The following is a 15,810-nucleotide window of genomic DNA, read 5'->3' on the forward strand; positions in this document are numbered from 1 at the left end:
AACACCAGAGCTGGTTACGTGCAACTCCTGATATCAACCATCGCTGCCTGAGGTTGTGTTTGGAGCCGCTCTTCCCGCTTTCAGCAGCCAGCAGATCTCCCCCGTGCCCGCTGGAAGTGGGGGTGAGGTGTTGCCCTGCCCGACGCAGGACCTCGCTGTCTTCCTCGGGGACTGGCTCAGAAACACAGAGCGTAAATCAGCCAAGCAGCACCCGGGGAGCGAGGAGCTTTGGCTTCCGCGTTCCTGTCTCCTTTAGCTTGGCAGTGGTTGGGAAACAGAATCCCACAGGTATTTATTTACAAAGCCTCTAGTCCGTGATTCCCCAAGGCCGCAGATCACAGAATCGTGGAATGCTTTGGGCTGGGCAGCAGGGACAAAGCACCAGGGAGGAGACAGGGAAAATAGATATGAATGTAGGTGCCTGAGGACACAGTAAAACCCCCAGGACACCTGAACTGCCTTTAAAAGACACTTGCAAAAGAAAAACGGCATCAGTGCGTACGCCTCCCTCTTTTACCTTCTCCTCCCACTGGTTGCATGAAGCCAGATACACACCTCAGGGTGGGGTTAGTCTCACGTCTGGGCATTCGTCGTCCTGGAAGATTTTATGGGGGACTGATACGACTGGGGCAGAAGAAACACAAGGCGAATAGAGAAAATAGGTAGGAAGGGCAATGATTTTTATTCTTTCCCTTTTCAAATCTTACTTTTTGCCTATTTGTGTAGGTAGATTCATGTATATCCCTCTGTGTACGTAGCAGCTATTTAAAATGTAGGAGAAAACTAAGAATTACCATTCTGCCAGCCCACCTTGAAGATGAAGCACATAAACCTGTTTTGCAGAGGGGCGGAAGAGCGGGCCTGACATTTCTCATGAGAAAAAAGCAGAAGCATCACACGATCAACGAGCATAAGACTGGAGGGGCCTGGAGAGGTCGTGCAGATAGAGCAACACCTGCCGCCAGGCAAAATCAGCTCAGCTTAAACCTTTCTTGACAGATGTTTGTCCAACCTGCTCTTACAAACCCCCAGCGATGATGACTCTGCACCCTCTCGTGGCATTTCTTTCCAGCGCCTCATTATCCCCACGTTACACACTTGCTGCTAATGGCGAAACTAAGCATCCTTTGCTACATTTAACCGTGGCTGGTTTGCTGACTGCCCGTGGCCGTGAAGAATAATTTACTGCATTCATAAAGCAAGGAGAGGAGAAAAAAGAGTTTTGATCCAATTTTCAGGTCACCTTTAAAATTTGTTTTACTGTTTTGAAGCAAAATGCCTGCTGGCTTTTCACGAGGGATCTCCAGGCCTTTTCCAGCAGAAACTGAAGAATCCCTGGGAAACATGCTGAAACCAGCAGGGACCTGGCGGCAGGGTTGTCTCAGCGGGGAACTGCCGAGATCCTGAGGATGGTTGCGAGGAAAATGGGATCAAAGCAGGCAGAGAAAATGGAAAATGCTGTCCTTCTCCTCTCCCAGGTGCAGGTGTTTGGCTCTCTAAAGACACCGCTCTCTGCCACATCCCCTGCCCTTCCCATCTGCCGTCATCCCCTCGTCCTTCACGCTTCGTACCCTCTTCTGGCTGTTCCTCATTTTGCCCCATCCTGCTTTTCTTCTTGCCTCTCTGACCACCCCTTCTGCAGCACTTCCTTCTCGTCCTCCCAACGAGGGGAGCTCACAGAGTGCTCCCACGGCTCCTTTTTTCCTCCCCTCTCATTCCTGCCGACCTCATGTACGACAGCCTCTCAGCAGCCTGAGGATGATACAGACAGCTTCAGAGATCAGCTTCTCTGCTCCACATCCAGCCCTGGCCTGAGTCACCACCCAGAAACTAGAGCTCTAAAGCTGCAGAAGAATGTCCTCATCTCCCAAACCCGTCCTGAAATCTCCTCTTTTCCAACGTCTGCACAAAACCCCAGCAAGTTTGGCTCGTCTTGTGCGAAACCCCGCTGTCTGCCATGCCAGCCAGGATTGTCTCACTGGTTTTTTTGTACTCCTCTACCCAACAGATTGTCTCCATCTGCTGTCTCTTGCCTTGCAGTTAAATTCTGAGCTCTCCAAAGCAAGAACCGTATTTTCATGCTGCATTTTGGTAGCACCTAGCAAAAGATCTTCATTCAGGACTGAGACTCCTAGGTTATTCTGCAGAATGGCTTCTGATTCATTTAATACATGCAAATTGTATACAGAAATCTGAGTGATACTCCTGAATCAAGAAATACTGGGGAGTCAGCAATTCTTGTCACACCGAGACACAACTAACCTGGTCTTGATGACCCCTACAAGGAGAGCTGCCCGTCCTCCCCCAGCAGCCCGTCCTTGATGTTCTTCCTCCTTACAGTTAGGAAATATTTCTGAAGTTCATCATTTGAAGTTCACTGGGGATTTTTTGGGGGTTCTTCTGATGTGCCACCACAGATCTTGGTTATTCCCAGCCTTTTTGAAAGGCTTTTACATCCTTTGAGACTGTTCTCATGTCTCCCTTGGTCTTCAGTTCTCCCCACTGCCCACCCCACCCCTTAGAGGCTCTCTTTTCTGGATCGCTCATCTTTCTTCTTGCTTCCCCTGAACCTTTTCCCATGGGCTGCATGTCTCCTGAAGTGGCGCATCTCAAACTGGACTTCATCTTGCAAAACCTTAGCCAACCCTTGTGCTACCTAATAGGTCTGAGGTGGCTTTAAACTGGTTTTCGGAACACCAGAGGATGACGTTCAGAAAATACCTGACCGATCTGTGTACGCTATTTAGTATTCTTATTTATTGCAATTAACACTCTCTTGGTGGAGAGCAGACCATCTTATTTATTGTGGTAGGCATCTGCTTGCAGTTGGCATTTTTAAAGACTGTTTTGCATTTTTTTAAAATAAAAAAAGTGAAACCCTTGAATTCTCAGCCTCCTTTGTCAGCAGCCTTCCTTTCTTCACTGGGTCTGGACCAAGGCTCCCTTGCTCCTTCTCCTCCCACTGGTGCGGTCTTTTCTTCTTCCTCTTAATGATGCTCGCTATTTCCATCTCAATTTGTGCTTTGGCCTTTCTGATGTTTCCCCACACGCTACTCTTATAACTGGCCTTAGTAATTTGACCTAGTTCCCACTTTGTAAATGTTTTTCCTTCAGCCTGAGGTCAGTGAGGAGCTTGCGATGTAGCCAAGCTGGTTCCTGCTATGATTCCTATTGGGATGGCTTCTATGCTCGCTGTTTGCATTGGTTCTTTGAAGAACTGCCAGTTTCCTTAACTCCTTTCACCTTTAAACGTGCCTCCCACGCAATCTTACCGGTTCTCAAAGGGTCTCAGGGTCCCTTGTCTTTATTTCCCTTTTCTTCCGCATCCCTTCGTGAGGGTTGCGAGCTTGGTCACTCCACGCTCAGTCTTGGCCAACTCGCCTCCTGCCTTTATGTTTCAAATCAGCCTCCGGCGGCTGATGCCCGTCGCTGCCTGCAAGCGTGCTGGGCTGCCTGCGCCCTGCTCTCTTCCTCTCCCAGCAAAACCAGCTAACCCAACCCGTGCGCTGGCCAGCATGGCACGAAGCAGTGACGAACGGGGGCTCCTGCGGTTGGAGCCATCCCCGGAGCTTCGCTAGCGTTGGCGAATGCATGCCCAGCTGTTCTTTCCCACACTGAGCATTTCACAGTTTACCAAGCTAAGAGGATTTTGCTTTTCTCTCTCTTTAAATCCAACGTACAGTCAGTTTAATACTCGATTTGCTCCCTGTTACAGTGAGACTGAGAATAATGGAGTAATTGGTATTCCCCATCGCTAAATACTGAGATCCCAGCGCTTTCGGGCTGTACAAATACCAGTTAAGGGCTTCTACGAGCCAGGAGGCAGCCCAACGATGGTGGGGAGACCTGGATGTCAGCAGAGATGCTCCCACAAGCTCCCCACAGTGACCTACAGGACATTTCTCCTCCCAAATATGCCTGTGGACCACCAGGAAGCATCCTGAGCTCCCCGTGCAGCGGTCCTGTGCTGGAGGATGGTCCAGGAGGGTTTGGGAATGCTCCCGCAAGCCTGACCCTCCTTACCCCTGATCCTGGGAGGCTGGAGGTGGGACAGCAAGGGTGGGATTCATCTGACCACGTGTACGACTGGAGCGTGTCTGGGCTGCAGCTCCAGTCAGCGGGAGCCAGACTGTACCGTGGTGGAGGACGTGGGTCAGGTAAGCACCAACCAAGGGGAAAGGAGGCGGCCAGCCTCGTCTCCCAAACATTCCCCAAAGTCCAGGGGAGCTGCTGGGGCTGCGGGGCCAGCTCTCAGGCAAGGAAACCACGTCGGGGTGTTTAAAAGGGTGCATGGGGAAGACACGGTGTGGCCACGCTGGCATGGTCCGGTGAGCCAACAGGAGGTGGGTTTGTGGTGGGGTGGCGGCACCTGGGGCCGCAGGTAGGGTGACGTGGGTGCCTCTGCCAGCATGGTGGGTGCCAGCACCCCACAATGACGGCCACGGCCGCGCTCGGCGTGTGTAAACCCAAGCCAGCAAAGGGACGGCGCTGGAGAGGACATGGGCACAGAGATCCCACCCCACCAGCTTCAGGTATCGAATAAAACCCCGGCCTCCGCTCCCAGGGTAAGCTCCCAGGGAAGGACGGCCAAACCCTGGGCCCGGAAGGAGCAGCGTCCCGCACCGAGGACGTTGAGCGTGGCTCGGGGTGTGCACAGCCTGCCGGGGACCGCAGAGCCGCTGCGCCGACCCCTTCTCCCTCCCTCGCTCTCCCAGCCAGGGCTCGGCCGGTGAACCGGGACTCTGGCTGTTTTGTTTCAGGCAGCCGGAGCTCGTCAAAAGGAAGAAAGGCTCCTTGTCTCGGGGTCAGGGCTCTAATCTTGTCATGTGTCTGCGAGAGAAAAGAGGACGACGGAGCGAGGAGGACAGACCTGGTACCAACGCCAATTCCCTTCCCTTCGCACCCAGTGTCCCGTGCCAGCCCTTGCCCAGCCACAAAAGGCCACCTCTCCTCCCAGCAAACTAACCAAGCAATTAAATTTAATAGCTGTCCACAACCTCGCCGTTTCAAAGTCATTAGGCGTCTGATTAAAGCCCATGCGTTGCTTTGCTGGCTGGGAGGCAAGCTCCTCAGCAGGGCCCATGAAATCAGTTCCGGTGACTGGTGCAGCACATGGTGGATGCTCTTTGCCGTCCCCCCTGCTCTCCCCGTGTCAGACGAGGTGCTGACGGGGAGCCCGGCCCCCAGGGTAACCCTGGCTGTCCCCTCCATCCCGACGCACCCGCGCGTGCAAACCGCGCTCCTCCCTCCTTCGGTGCCCCGGCAAAGCCAGAGCAGGAGGAGAGCCCGCAGGCTGGGGGTGCGCCGTCACTGGGGGGGGAGAACCACGGCACATCGAGGGACGCGGACCCCAGAGCGCCGGGGCTCCGTGGCTCGTGGCCGGCTGGAGCAAGATGGGGAGCGGAGGTTGCGTCTTCCTGCAGGAAACAGGAGCGCACCAGGTAGGTGAGTAGGGTCTGAAGCAGGGGGCATGGCAAGGAGGGGAATTATGGGGGTCAGACCAATACCCCAGAGCAGAGGGACAGGGGGACGAATTCCCCCATCTCTCTTAACATGTGTATTATGGCCAGGAGCATCCTTAGACCTGCTTAAAGCCCTGTGACCCAGTTTTGCCTTGAATCCCAGTAAGCCCCGACAGCCTGTGTGGGTGAGCAGCTGCAGCCGAGAGGGGATGACACCCGTCCCCTCGCCTCCTCCTTGGGCCCACCCCTCGCTGTTCTTAAACAGGGGGTCACCACCGAGGGGTTACCACCCTGGCTTTGCGCAGAGGCTGGTCCCCTGCTGCCCACCACACCTTGGCCACGTGTTGGGCTCCTCTGAAAGGCTGAAAAACGGATGGCAAAGGACAAGCAACCCCGGTTGCCACTTTGCCCACCTGGGAGGCACCTGAGGTGGGCACCTCTGTCGAGCCGGGGCAGATCCGTGATGGATGGGCCATGCCAGGATGGATGGGCTGTGCCGGGATGGATGGGCTGTACTGGGATGGAAAGGCTGTGCTGGGCTGGACGGGGCGTGCTGGGATGGATGGGCTGCACAGGGACAGGTGGGCTGTGCCGGGATGGACGGGCTGTGCCGGGATGGATGGGCCATGCCAGGATGGATGGGCTGTGCCGGGATGGATGGGCTGTACTGGGATGGAAAGGCTGTGCTGGGCTGGACGGGGCGTGCTGGGATGGATGGGCTGCACAGGGACAGGTGGGCTGTGCCGGGATGGATGGGCTGTGCCGGGATGGATGGGCCGTGCCAGGATGGATGGGCTGTGCCGGGATGGATGGGGCATGCTGGGCTGGATGGGCTGTACAGGGACAGATGGGCTGTGCCAGGATGGATGGGCTGTGCCGGGATGGATGGGGCATGCTGGGCTGGATGGGCTGTACAGGGACAGATGGGCTGTGCCAGGATGGATGGGCTGTGCTGGGACAGACGGGCTGTGCCGGACCATGCCATGCCGGCAGCATGGTGGAGGGGCTGTGCCATGCCAGCCTCACCACCAAGCAGAAGGGGAGTGGCAGGGACAGCTGCTTCCCCAAATCACCCAAAGGGTGAAGGCAGCCCCATCCCAGACACGAGACCCGCCTGCTGCTGGCCAGCAGAACAGGGATGAGGTTTCTCTGTCCAGTCAAGAGACCAGCATTATGCCGGCTGCTTCTTCCCTGCAAAGATTTTCTTCTCTCCCCAGGCAGTGTCCGTCTGGACCCGCAGGCACCGTCAGGAAGGATCCCAGCAAGGAGTGGAGAGTTTCCAGAGCCCACCATGCAGCTGCACGTTCGCCAATTGGACTCACTCCTTGGCCGCCCCATCCCACCCCGCGTCTCCCTGCATCCAGCCCTGTCGACTTCCTCCGAGGGCAGCCGGAGACGAGGGGTGGCCTCCCCCATCCCTGTGGCGCCCCTTCCCTCCTCTTCCCCACGGCTCCGCAGGCATTTCTCCCCTGCAGCCCTACATCATTCCCAATCACCTCCAACATCCCCTTCCTTACGCATGCCCGTAACTGGTCCTTGTATGCAAGCACGGGTCCTTCTCCCTCCTCTCATAGCGACACTCATCCCACTCCAGCTCCCTTTCCCTCCTGCCCAGTCCCACGGGAAGCTCACACCCAGCTCCTGCCCGTGCCGGGGACAGCTCGCCTTTCCATGGGGCTTTCTCAGGCATCAGCAGCTCCTCTCTGCTCCTGCTCCCCCAGCACATCGCTCTCCACCCTCGACTTTGCCCCAGCCATCCTTTGTTGCTGCAGCCGTGCTGCCCCGGTGCTTTAACCAGGTTTTACTCGTACAGCTCTGCTGGAAGGGGAACAGCAAAACTGAAGCCCCGACGGTGCTGGCCAGCCTCTTGCTCCGCTTTGCGCAGCCCTGGGGATTGTCTGCCGCCTCCCGCCATCACCCCTCAGTTTTTAATCTCCCCGAGTGAGCTGGGAATTAATTATTTAGCAGCTTGTGGAAAGCATCGGGAATGTCTAAAACACGCTGAGCTGCGGCTTTAGCTCCTACCTGCCCCGGGGAGATCGCCGGCTGCATCCCTAATGCTCGGCACACTTAATATTGTATGTTGCTTAATTGCTTCATTTCCTCTCTCCCGAGGAGCCGCAAGTTTTGGCTCGTGGGTGAATCCGTCTCTGGAAGGCTCCTGTGGGAAGTGGGACGGAGCTGCGGCCGGAGGGGAGGGCGGTGAGATGGGACCCTGGGGGAGCAGGGACTGAGGACCTGCTGTGTCTGTGTCAGGAGATCGCAGGCACCGGCAAGAGGCTTAACTTAAAAAAAAAAAAAAAAAAAGTTTTATTTCAAGATCTTCCCTTTTTTTGTTGTTGTTGTTTTTACTTGTATTTCAAAAAAAGTGGGGTAAAAGTACAAAAAAAGTCAGTTGCAGAACGGCAAAGGTTTAGAAATCACAGCGCTGAACTAGCCCAAGCGATAAACACGGAGCACAAACCAAACACCCCCACAACACGACGCAGCCAAAGGCTATTTACAGCCTTCGACTTTGTATTATTATTAACTCTTTTTTTTGTTTTCCTCTGTACAAAACACACCAAAGCATGCCACGGAGCGGGAAAAAGAGATACCGGACGGGGAGGAGAAGATTTGTACAGCAGGGGATGGGAGGGCTGGCTCCCGCTCTCGCCTCCTCCTCCTCCCCTGCTCACGTCAGGTTGTTCTGCAGACAGTTGAGCTCGCCGCCGTCCTGCTCCCCTTTGCCGCCGTCGTGCTTGGGCGACGTCGAGTTGTGGATGTTAAACGGCTCCTCGTCCTTCAGGCAGGATTTCAGGGAGTCCTGCAGCTTGTGGGGAGCGCTGGGGTCGTCCTGCCAGGAAAGATGGGGGAGGTCAGGAGACGGCTGTGCTGTGGGGGCCACCAGCGTGATGAGGGTGGGTGATGCACAGCTGGGAGTGGGTGACAGCACCGACGTCCACGCCGGCAACGCAGGGTCCCGATTCGGGCCCTGCCTCCGTGCAGGCACCCCTGCAGACCCACTGTGTCGTTCCCCACCTTGGGGTGTCTCCAGCACCCAAAGCCGCTCACCAGCAGCACCCAAGAGCCGCGCTGGCCATGGGAGCCATCCCACCTGCCACCTTTCCAGCTCCCCCACCACCACCCCGTTTCTCTTCCCATTTCCAGCCCAGCTCATCTCATCATCCCCCCACACCAATTAGCAACTCCCCGAGCGAGCGGCGCTTGGCAGGAGGCCCGAGGGGTTGGATTTATTGAGGTTCGTTAGTGTACAGCCGGCCCCGCTGTGCCGCTGGCCGGATCCACCAGCGGCAAAGCCAGGGATGCCTCTTCCTGATGTCCCACCATGGCAGCTGGGAGATTCCTCCCCCACCCCAGCACTAGGCTGCACCCCAAATTTGTCCCGCATCCATGGGGAGAGCGTGCCCCCCAGCACCGGCGCCAAGCTCTGGCTGCGTTGGGTAACGTCTGTGCCCGGATGGTCCCGGCGTCGCCGTCAGTGCTGGCGGGGCAGGATGAGCCCTGGGGCCGTGGCGGTGAGGCACCCGTGGTTGCGGTGCTCCCGGTGCCGCACAGCAAGCAGCAGGTGGATGGAGACACCCAAGAGCCGGTGTCACGCATCTGTGCCTCTACGAGGACAGGAAACCTCCATCTTCTGGGCAGTGACCCTGTGAGCGGGGCCCGGCTGGTCCGGCTTGTGCCATCGGCTCCGCGGCAAACCCTGCGGGATGGGCTCCGCTGCCGGGGCACCGAGCTCCATCGCCCGGCGGAGGGGCTGCACCGCATGTCCCCAAAAGCCCCTTTCCCAGGGGTGTTGGCCACGCCATCCCCTCCGCATCCTCGGTGTGCTGCATCCCAGGCACCACGTGCCACAGTGGGACCGAGCCCTCCGCATCCCAGAGGGGATGAGGGACAGGTCAGACCCCGGCGAGATGCCAGGGAGCGGCACCGAATTCATCCCAAGGTTCATCCTCTCTGCAGTGGGGAGCGAGCTGGCTCCGGGAGCCTCCTGCCAGGGCAGCTGGGCCGAGCGGTGGCAGACGCTACGGCTGCTACAGGCGGTCGAAAGACGGGGAAAACCGGCTCTGAGCTAAGGCAAAGGCTAGAGGGACCTACGCTCCTCCTTCGGCTCGCGCTCAGCAAAGCCCTTCGCTTCTCTCTGTTTTGATTTGAAAGACAGGAGGTTGGAAGGGCAGCCCCGGGGGGATGCAGGCGGCCGCACCCTGACCACGCCAGCAGCATCCCGGGGCGTTTCATCCTCCAGCATCGCCCGTCCCTACCGGCCGTCGTCTGCCGGTCCGGCCCCAGCGATGCCCCAGCCGGAGAGCATCGTCTGCGGGAGCCATACGGCACCAGCTGTCCCCTCCCTGAAAACACCGGCACAGCCACCCCTGCCAGCCGCACACGGAGCCAAAGCCGCCAGGCAACTCTGGATGGTGGTTCCCCGGGGTGCCACACGGGCAGGAGGGGAACGGGGCAGGGGGAGAGCGGGGCGACACCAACCCCGTGCCTGGCTCGGGCCCGGTGCGGTGGCCATGGCAGGGTGGGGACAGGAGGGTGCAGAGAGACGTCACCCAGGCAGTGCCGGGGCCATGAGCGGGGGGACAGACGAAACGTTACCAGACAGACGGACAAGGGTAGGACATCAAGCGGGAGCCAGGGGAGGGGATGGTGCCACGAAGCCTCCTTACATTTGGGTGGGAGCCCTCGGCGATGGTGGAGAGGGAGAAGTTGTCGTTGTGCAGCTCGGATGGGGTGCGGTATCTGCCGGAGGGCGAGGAGAACACGGCGGTGAGACTGGGGACATTGCTGAGTACTCCCCGCACCCCCAGCCGCATTTTGGGGCGAACCCAGTGCTGGGGCAGGGGTAAATGCTGCCAGTGCTGGAGGTCTGGAGGCTAAATGTCCCCAGGGATGGAGGTTTGGGGATAAATACCCCCAGATGTGAGGGTTTGGGGGTGAAATGCTCCCAGATGTGGGGGCTTGGGCTAAATGCCCTCAGCTCTGGGGTTTTGGGGGGCTAAATGTCCCCATATCTAGGATTTGGGGGCTAAATGTCCCCAGCTTGTAGATTTGGGGCTAAATACCCTTGTCTGTGGGGATTTGGGGCTAAATGCCCCCAGATCTGGAGACTTGCGGGGGTAAATATCTCTAGCTGTGGGGGTTTGGGAATACATATGCCCAGGGTTGGAGGTTTGAGGGCCAAATGCCCCCACATACGGGGATTTAGGGGCTAAATATCCCCAGCTCTGGGGGTTTGGGGATCCATACCCCTAGCTCTGAGGATCTGAGGGGCTGAATGTCTCCGGAGTTGGAGGTTTGGGGTAAATTCCCCCAGGTCTAGGGGTTCGGGGGTTAAATGTCCCAAGGGATGGAGTTTTGGGGCTAAAAGCCTCCAAATCTAGGGTTTGGGAGCTAAATGTACACAGTTCTGGGAATTTGGGGCTACATGACCCCAGCTCTGGCATTTTGGGGTGCTAAATGCCCCCAGAGCTGGGTTTTTTTGGGGTGACACAGCTCCAGATCTGGCGATTTGGGACTAAATAGCCCCATCTCTGGGAAGGTGCAGGCAGGCGTAGGCAGGGGAGCGCTGAGGGCAGCCCGGGGCAGGCAGGAGCCGCTGGGCCAGAGAGGGAGACCCATGGGCTGGCACAGAGCTTTGCTGCTAATTACACTTGGCACTTCCAAACATTAATTAACAGCTCATTAGAGACCCAGGCTGGGAGAGCTTTCTCTTCCCCGGCTCCAGGGAGGTGGGCAGCAACTGCTGGGGCAGGGTGGGGGTGACCCCAACCCTCCCCTGTCACCCCCCAGCCCTGTCCTCGCGGACGCAGTGGGGACCATCTCTGGTGGCCCCTGGGCAGTGTGGCAAGCCCAGCCGGTGGCCCCAGCTACCAGTGCAGCAGATTAACTGGTGCCAGTCAGGAGCAGCTTTAAAGGATTAAACACGGAGCTGGAACCACAAGCCACGTCCCCGCAGGGCACCCGCCTCCAGGAGCTTTCCCACCCACTGTCACCTTGTCCCCATCGGCACCGGGGTGGGGGGGTCTCGATGACACTGTGCAAGGACGGGACTGCATCCAGCACCTGTGCCACCGCTGGGAGCTGAGACCAAGTGGCTGTGGCTAGCGAGGTGCCACCCCAGAGCGATTTGGGGCAGTTTTGGGGGTGCAACTCCTGCCCCGATGCCACTCACTTGGTCTTGCGCAGTTTGCTGTTCTCCGTCTTGAGCAGGTAGAGCTTCTTGGCGAAGAAGACGGTGAGCATGAAGAGCAGCAGCACTACAAGAGCAGCCGAGCCCACAGCCACGCACATCACTTGGAAGTCGGTGACGATGGCCTCGCAGCGCGTGCCCTTGTGCCATGTGTAGTCCTGCGTGTTGCACCTGCAAGGGGAGGCAGTTAGAGACCCCCCCGCCCCAAAAAGCGTGTCCCCATCCCACAGAGCATCCTTGGGGGAATCCAGCATCTGTAATCGGGGCAATTTTAGAGGATGAGATTAATGGGTCCACAAGGGGCACCCTGAGAGGGGTGACCCCCACCAAACGCTGGGGCCAAGCAAGGTGGGTGACAGTGGGGGACACCGGGAGTGGGGACGGGGTCCCCCCAGGTGACACTCGTCCCCTGCACCCGTGGCTCCCCGTCCCACTCAGCCCAGCAGTGGTGGGGAGCGGGGTGGCCAGTGGGGATGTGGGGGGGGGGAGGGGGTGGCCCCATCACGCCGCCCACCCGTGTCCCCCCGTGCAGGCGGGCTCAGCGCCAGCCGCATGGCGCGTGCCGAGCCGTACGGCACAGCCGGCGTCGGCCCTCCCCGGGCGCAATCTGCCGGGGCCGATTAGTGCGGCAGCCCCGGAGCCTCGGCTGCACGGCCCTGACCTAATTCCTGTCCAGGCGCTGCTCGGGGGGCAGGGAGAGCCCCTCTGAGCCCTGGCGGGATGGGGCTGCAGGGGGAAAGGGACCCGGAGGGGGTGCATGGGGATGGAGAGCCAGAGATGGGGTGCATGGCGATGGAGAGCCCAGAGGTGGGGTAGGTGGAGTTGGAGAGCCCAGGGATAAAATGCATGGAGTTGGAGAGCCCCGAGGTGGGGTGCAGAGGGAAGACGAGACTGGGGGTGAGAAGCACAAGGATGAAGAGCCCAGAGATGGGGTGCAGGAGAATGGAGATCCCAGGGATGGAGTGCACAGGATGAAAAGCCCAGGGATGGGGCGATGTGGAGCCCAGGGTTGGGGTCCATGGGGATGGAGAGCCCAGAGGTGGGGTGCAGAGGGAAGACAAGACTGGGGATGAGAAGCACAAGGATGGAGAGCCCAGAGGTGGGCTGCAGGGGAACGGAGAGCCCAGGGACAGGGCACACAAGGATGAAAAGCCCAGGGACAGGGGTATGGGGGTCCATGGGGATGGAGAGCCCAGAGTTGGGGTGCATGGAGTTGGACAGCCCAGGGATGGGGTACACAAGGTTGAAGAGCCCAGGGACAGGGTGCAGGGGGGTGGGGAGTCCCCACATGCACCCCCCCCATCTCCCCATGGGACCTGGGGTCCCTGTCCCTTACCGGCAGAAGGCCCCGTGGCTCTCCACCAGGTAGCACTGGCCGCCGTTGTGGCAGTAGCTGGGGACGAGGTCGCAGATGGAGCGGCAGGAGCTGTTGTACCGCACGTAACCGCTCCGGCACTCGGTGCCGTTCTCTGGCTGGCCCCGCTCCCCCGGCCGCGGCCGCGCCGTGGGGCTGCCCCCCGTGACGCTGGAGGGCTGCGGTGGGGCCGTGTCGCGGCGGCCGGTGGGTCGGGGGTCCCGTGGTGCCGGCTGGGCACCAGGCACAGCTGAGGTGGGCGGCCGGTAGCCGTTCTCGTCCTCCAGCCCCCCGTCTTCCTCCTCCTCCTCTTCCTCCTCATCCTCCTCCAGCTCATCCTCCTCGTCCCCATCAGCGTAGAAGGAGGTGGTGGGGTAGAAATCGGCCTCATCGAAGGGCGTGAAGTCGTCGTAGAGCTCGTGGAGGGCCCACGGCGTGGCTGCCCCCTCCGGTTCCCGCTGCCGCACTGAGCCAGCCGCCCCCCGGCCACCCCCGGGGAAGCCCCCCAGCCCCTCGCCCCCCTCAAACAAGTCGTAGTAGTCGACGTCGATGATCTCCGAGGCCGTCCGGTCGGTGGGCAGCTCGGCCGGGCCTGGGGTGGCGGTGCCAGGCTCCTCCACCTCCAGCCAGGTCAGATCCGTCCGGCCGCGAGCCCCCTGCGCCGGGGCCGGGCTGGATGCGGCCACCCAGAGCTCCGGGGGACGCCCCGAGTCCCCCGCGGCACCCGGCACGGGGCTGGGGTCGCCCAGCAAGGGGGTCCGCGGCGCGGCCGAGCCCCCGGCTGCCAGCAGCAGGTTGGATTCGGCTGAGTCGGTGGCGAGACTTGGGCTGGGGGGGCTCGACGGGGCGGCCGTGAGCCCCCCAACACCCCCCGGGCTGGGCAGGGAGGCTCGCGTGGGCCGCTCGCCACTCCCCGGCTCCTCGGGGCTGCCGAGTGCCACTGCCATCGTCCCCCCGTCACCGGGCCAGGTCACCGCTGCCTGGCCATCCTCCGCTGCGCCGGCTTTGGGGGGCACAGCGCTGGCGTCGCCCTCCCCGGCGCACCCCGCACACCCCTCTGGCATCGCCGCCGGGTCCGTGGTGGCGGCCGCACCCCCCTCGGGGGGCTCTAGCTGGGATCCCGCCGTGGACTCGCCGCCCGCCGCGGCCCCCCCGGGGCTGGTGCTGTTGCTGGCCCCCCCCGGGGGTTCTCTGCTCTCCGGGTCCCACCATGGGGGGCTGCTCTCCAGGGAGCCCTCCCAGCTTCTCCCCTCGGCCTCGCTGGTGTTTTGGGGGGGCCACTCGGATGCTGGAGGGGGACAAGGAGAGAAAGACGTGTCAGAGGTGCCCCCCCCGCACCCTGGGGAGGCCACAGTGGCCGGGTGGGGGGGGTCCCAGTGGGTCTCCACCTGCTCGACCTCATGCCCACCGTGACAAGCCATTTGCGGGGGGGTGGGGTGGCTGCACCCCAAGTCTTTTACAGCCTCTCACAGGGACCGAAGGGGCAAACCCCACAGCAGCCCCTGGCTCCGTGGCTCCCCCTCCACCCACGAAAGCCCCAGTCATCACCCCCCAACTCTGCGACCACCCCCCCAACAGAGCATCCCCCAAGCTGGGCTGCCCCAGCTCAGACCCCACCAGCTCCCCTGCAAGGGGATCCAGCCCCTCGCGGCAGGATCCACCCCTCCCTGCAAGGGGACCCAGCCGCCTTTCGAGGGGATCCGGCCCCCGCCGCAGTGGGATCCAGCCCCTCCTCTGGCTCCTGCAAATGCACCCATCCACACAAGGGGATCCAGCCCCCCGCAAAGGGGATCCAGCCCCTCCTCTGGCTCCTGCAGATGCACCCCATATACACAAGGGGATCCCCCCCGCCCCCAGGGGATCCAGCCCCCCGCAAGGGGATGATCCAGCCCGCCCCGGAGGGGATGCAGCTCCCTGCAACAGGACCCAGCCCCTTACGGGGGATCCAGCCCCGCACCGGGATCCCCCTCCCCCCCCCCTCCCCGGGTGCCCGCAGAGGAATGCAGCCCCTGCCCGGGACCGCCGAGCCCCGCCGTGGGGATCCGGCCCCCCCCGCCGCCCTCCCACAGGTGACGGGGACCCGCAGCAGGACCCGGCCCCATCCCGGGGCGCAGCCCCCCCCCCCCGGTCCCCGGTACGCACCGAGGGCTCCGAGCGCCAGCAGCAGGGCCAGGGCGCGGGGCCGGGCAGCCGCGGGGGCCATGGCGGCATGGAGGGACCCCGGGCTCCGCCAGCGGGGCCGGCACCGGCAGCGGCTCCGCCCGCGCCCCGCCGCCCCCCGCCGCCGCCCGCCGCCGCCTCCCGCCTCCCGCCGCCGCCGCTCCGGGCCCGGGGAGGGGGGATGCGGGGCGGGGGGGGGGGGGGGGGGGCGGGCCGGGGGCGGGCGGGATGCACCGGCTCCGCCCGCGGGACCGGGGGCGCCGCCGGCAGCACCGGCCGGGGCTCCGGGACACGGCAATGGGACGCCCCCCCCCCGCCCCAGCATCGCCCCCCCCCCCAGACAGCACCGGAGGACCCACCCCAGCATCGCCCCCCCGGCACCGGCATCCCTCGCTGACACCCCACCCCCCCCCCCCAACACTGCTCCTTCAATGGGGGGGCATCTCTGCACCGGGACCCCCCCTGCACCCCTCTAGCACAGGGATCCCTCGCTGACCCCCCCCCAAACTGCTCCTGCACCGGCGGTGGGGGGGTGGGCGTGTATCCTTGCCCCCCCGCCCAGCATTAGGATTCCTCATTGACACCCCCCCAGTCTGCTGCTGTATGGGGGGGCCATCTTTGCACCAGCAAAAGGACCC

General features: G+C 61.4%; 2 protein-coding genes across 3 annotated transcripts in view; one reads left to right on the plus strand and one right to left on the minus strand.

Moving 5' to 3' along the window:
* Nucleotides 1–15,810, plus strand: part of DHX30 (DExH-box helicase 30) — a 215,867-nt gene that overhangs the window by 27,479 nt on the left and 172,578 nt on the right. The window lies entirely within an intron of this gene.
* On the minus strand, nucleotides 7,751–15,350 carry CSPG5 (chondroitin sulfate proteoglycan 5). Of its 2 annotated transcripts, none has more exons than XM_075082029.1 (5): nucleotides 15,155–15,348; nucleotides 12,995–14,300; nucleotides 11,641–11,829; nucleotides 10,136–10,208; nucleotides 7,751–8,298 (listed from the first exon to the last, which is right to left on the minus strand). In XM_075082029.1, exons 1-5 carry the CDS (start codon nucleotides 15,213–15,215, stop codon nucleotides 8,137–8,139), a joined length of 1,791 nt encoding a protein of 596 aa, XP_074938130.1. In that variant the 5' UTR covers nucleotides 15,216–15,348; the 3' UTR covers nucleotides 7,751–8,136. The 2 variants fall into 2 exon arrangements, with proteins under 2 accessions (XP_074938130.1, XP_074938131.1); XM_075082030.1 differs by lacking the exon at nucleotides 7,751–8,298 and adding an exon at nucleotides 8,319–9,603 and having other exon boundaries at nucleotides 15,155–15,350.

This window comes from Phalacrocorax aristotelis, chromosome 2, assembly GCF_949628215.1.
Source record: "Phalacrocorax aristotelis chromosome 2, bGulAri2.1, whole genome shotgun sequence".
In the NCBI taxonomy this organism is placed as follows: domain Eukaryota; kingdom Metazoa; phylum Chordata; class Aves; order Suliformes; family Phalacrocoracidae; genus Phalacrocorax; species Phalacrocorax aristotelis.

Bases quoted from the DNA above. Each gene is read 5' to 3' on its own strand.
- CSPG5 (XM_075082029.1), bottom strand. From the start codon at position 15,215: ATGGCCCCCGCGGCTGCCCGGCCCCGCGCCCTGGCCCTGCTGCTGGCG. The intron at 11,830-12,994 runs GTAAGGGACAGG...CTCCCCTTGCAG, and splicing joins AGCCACGGGGCCTTCTGCCG to GTGCAACACGCAGGACTACA. The intron at 10,209-11,640 runs GTGAGTGGCATC...GCCCTCCGGCAG, and splicing joins AGCAAACTGCGCAAGACCAA to ATACCGCACCCCATCCGAGC.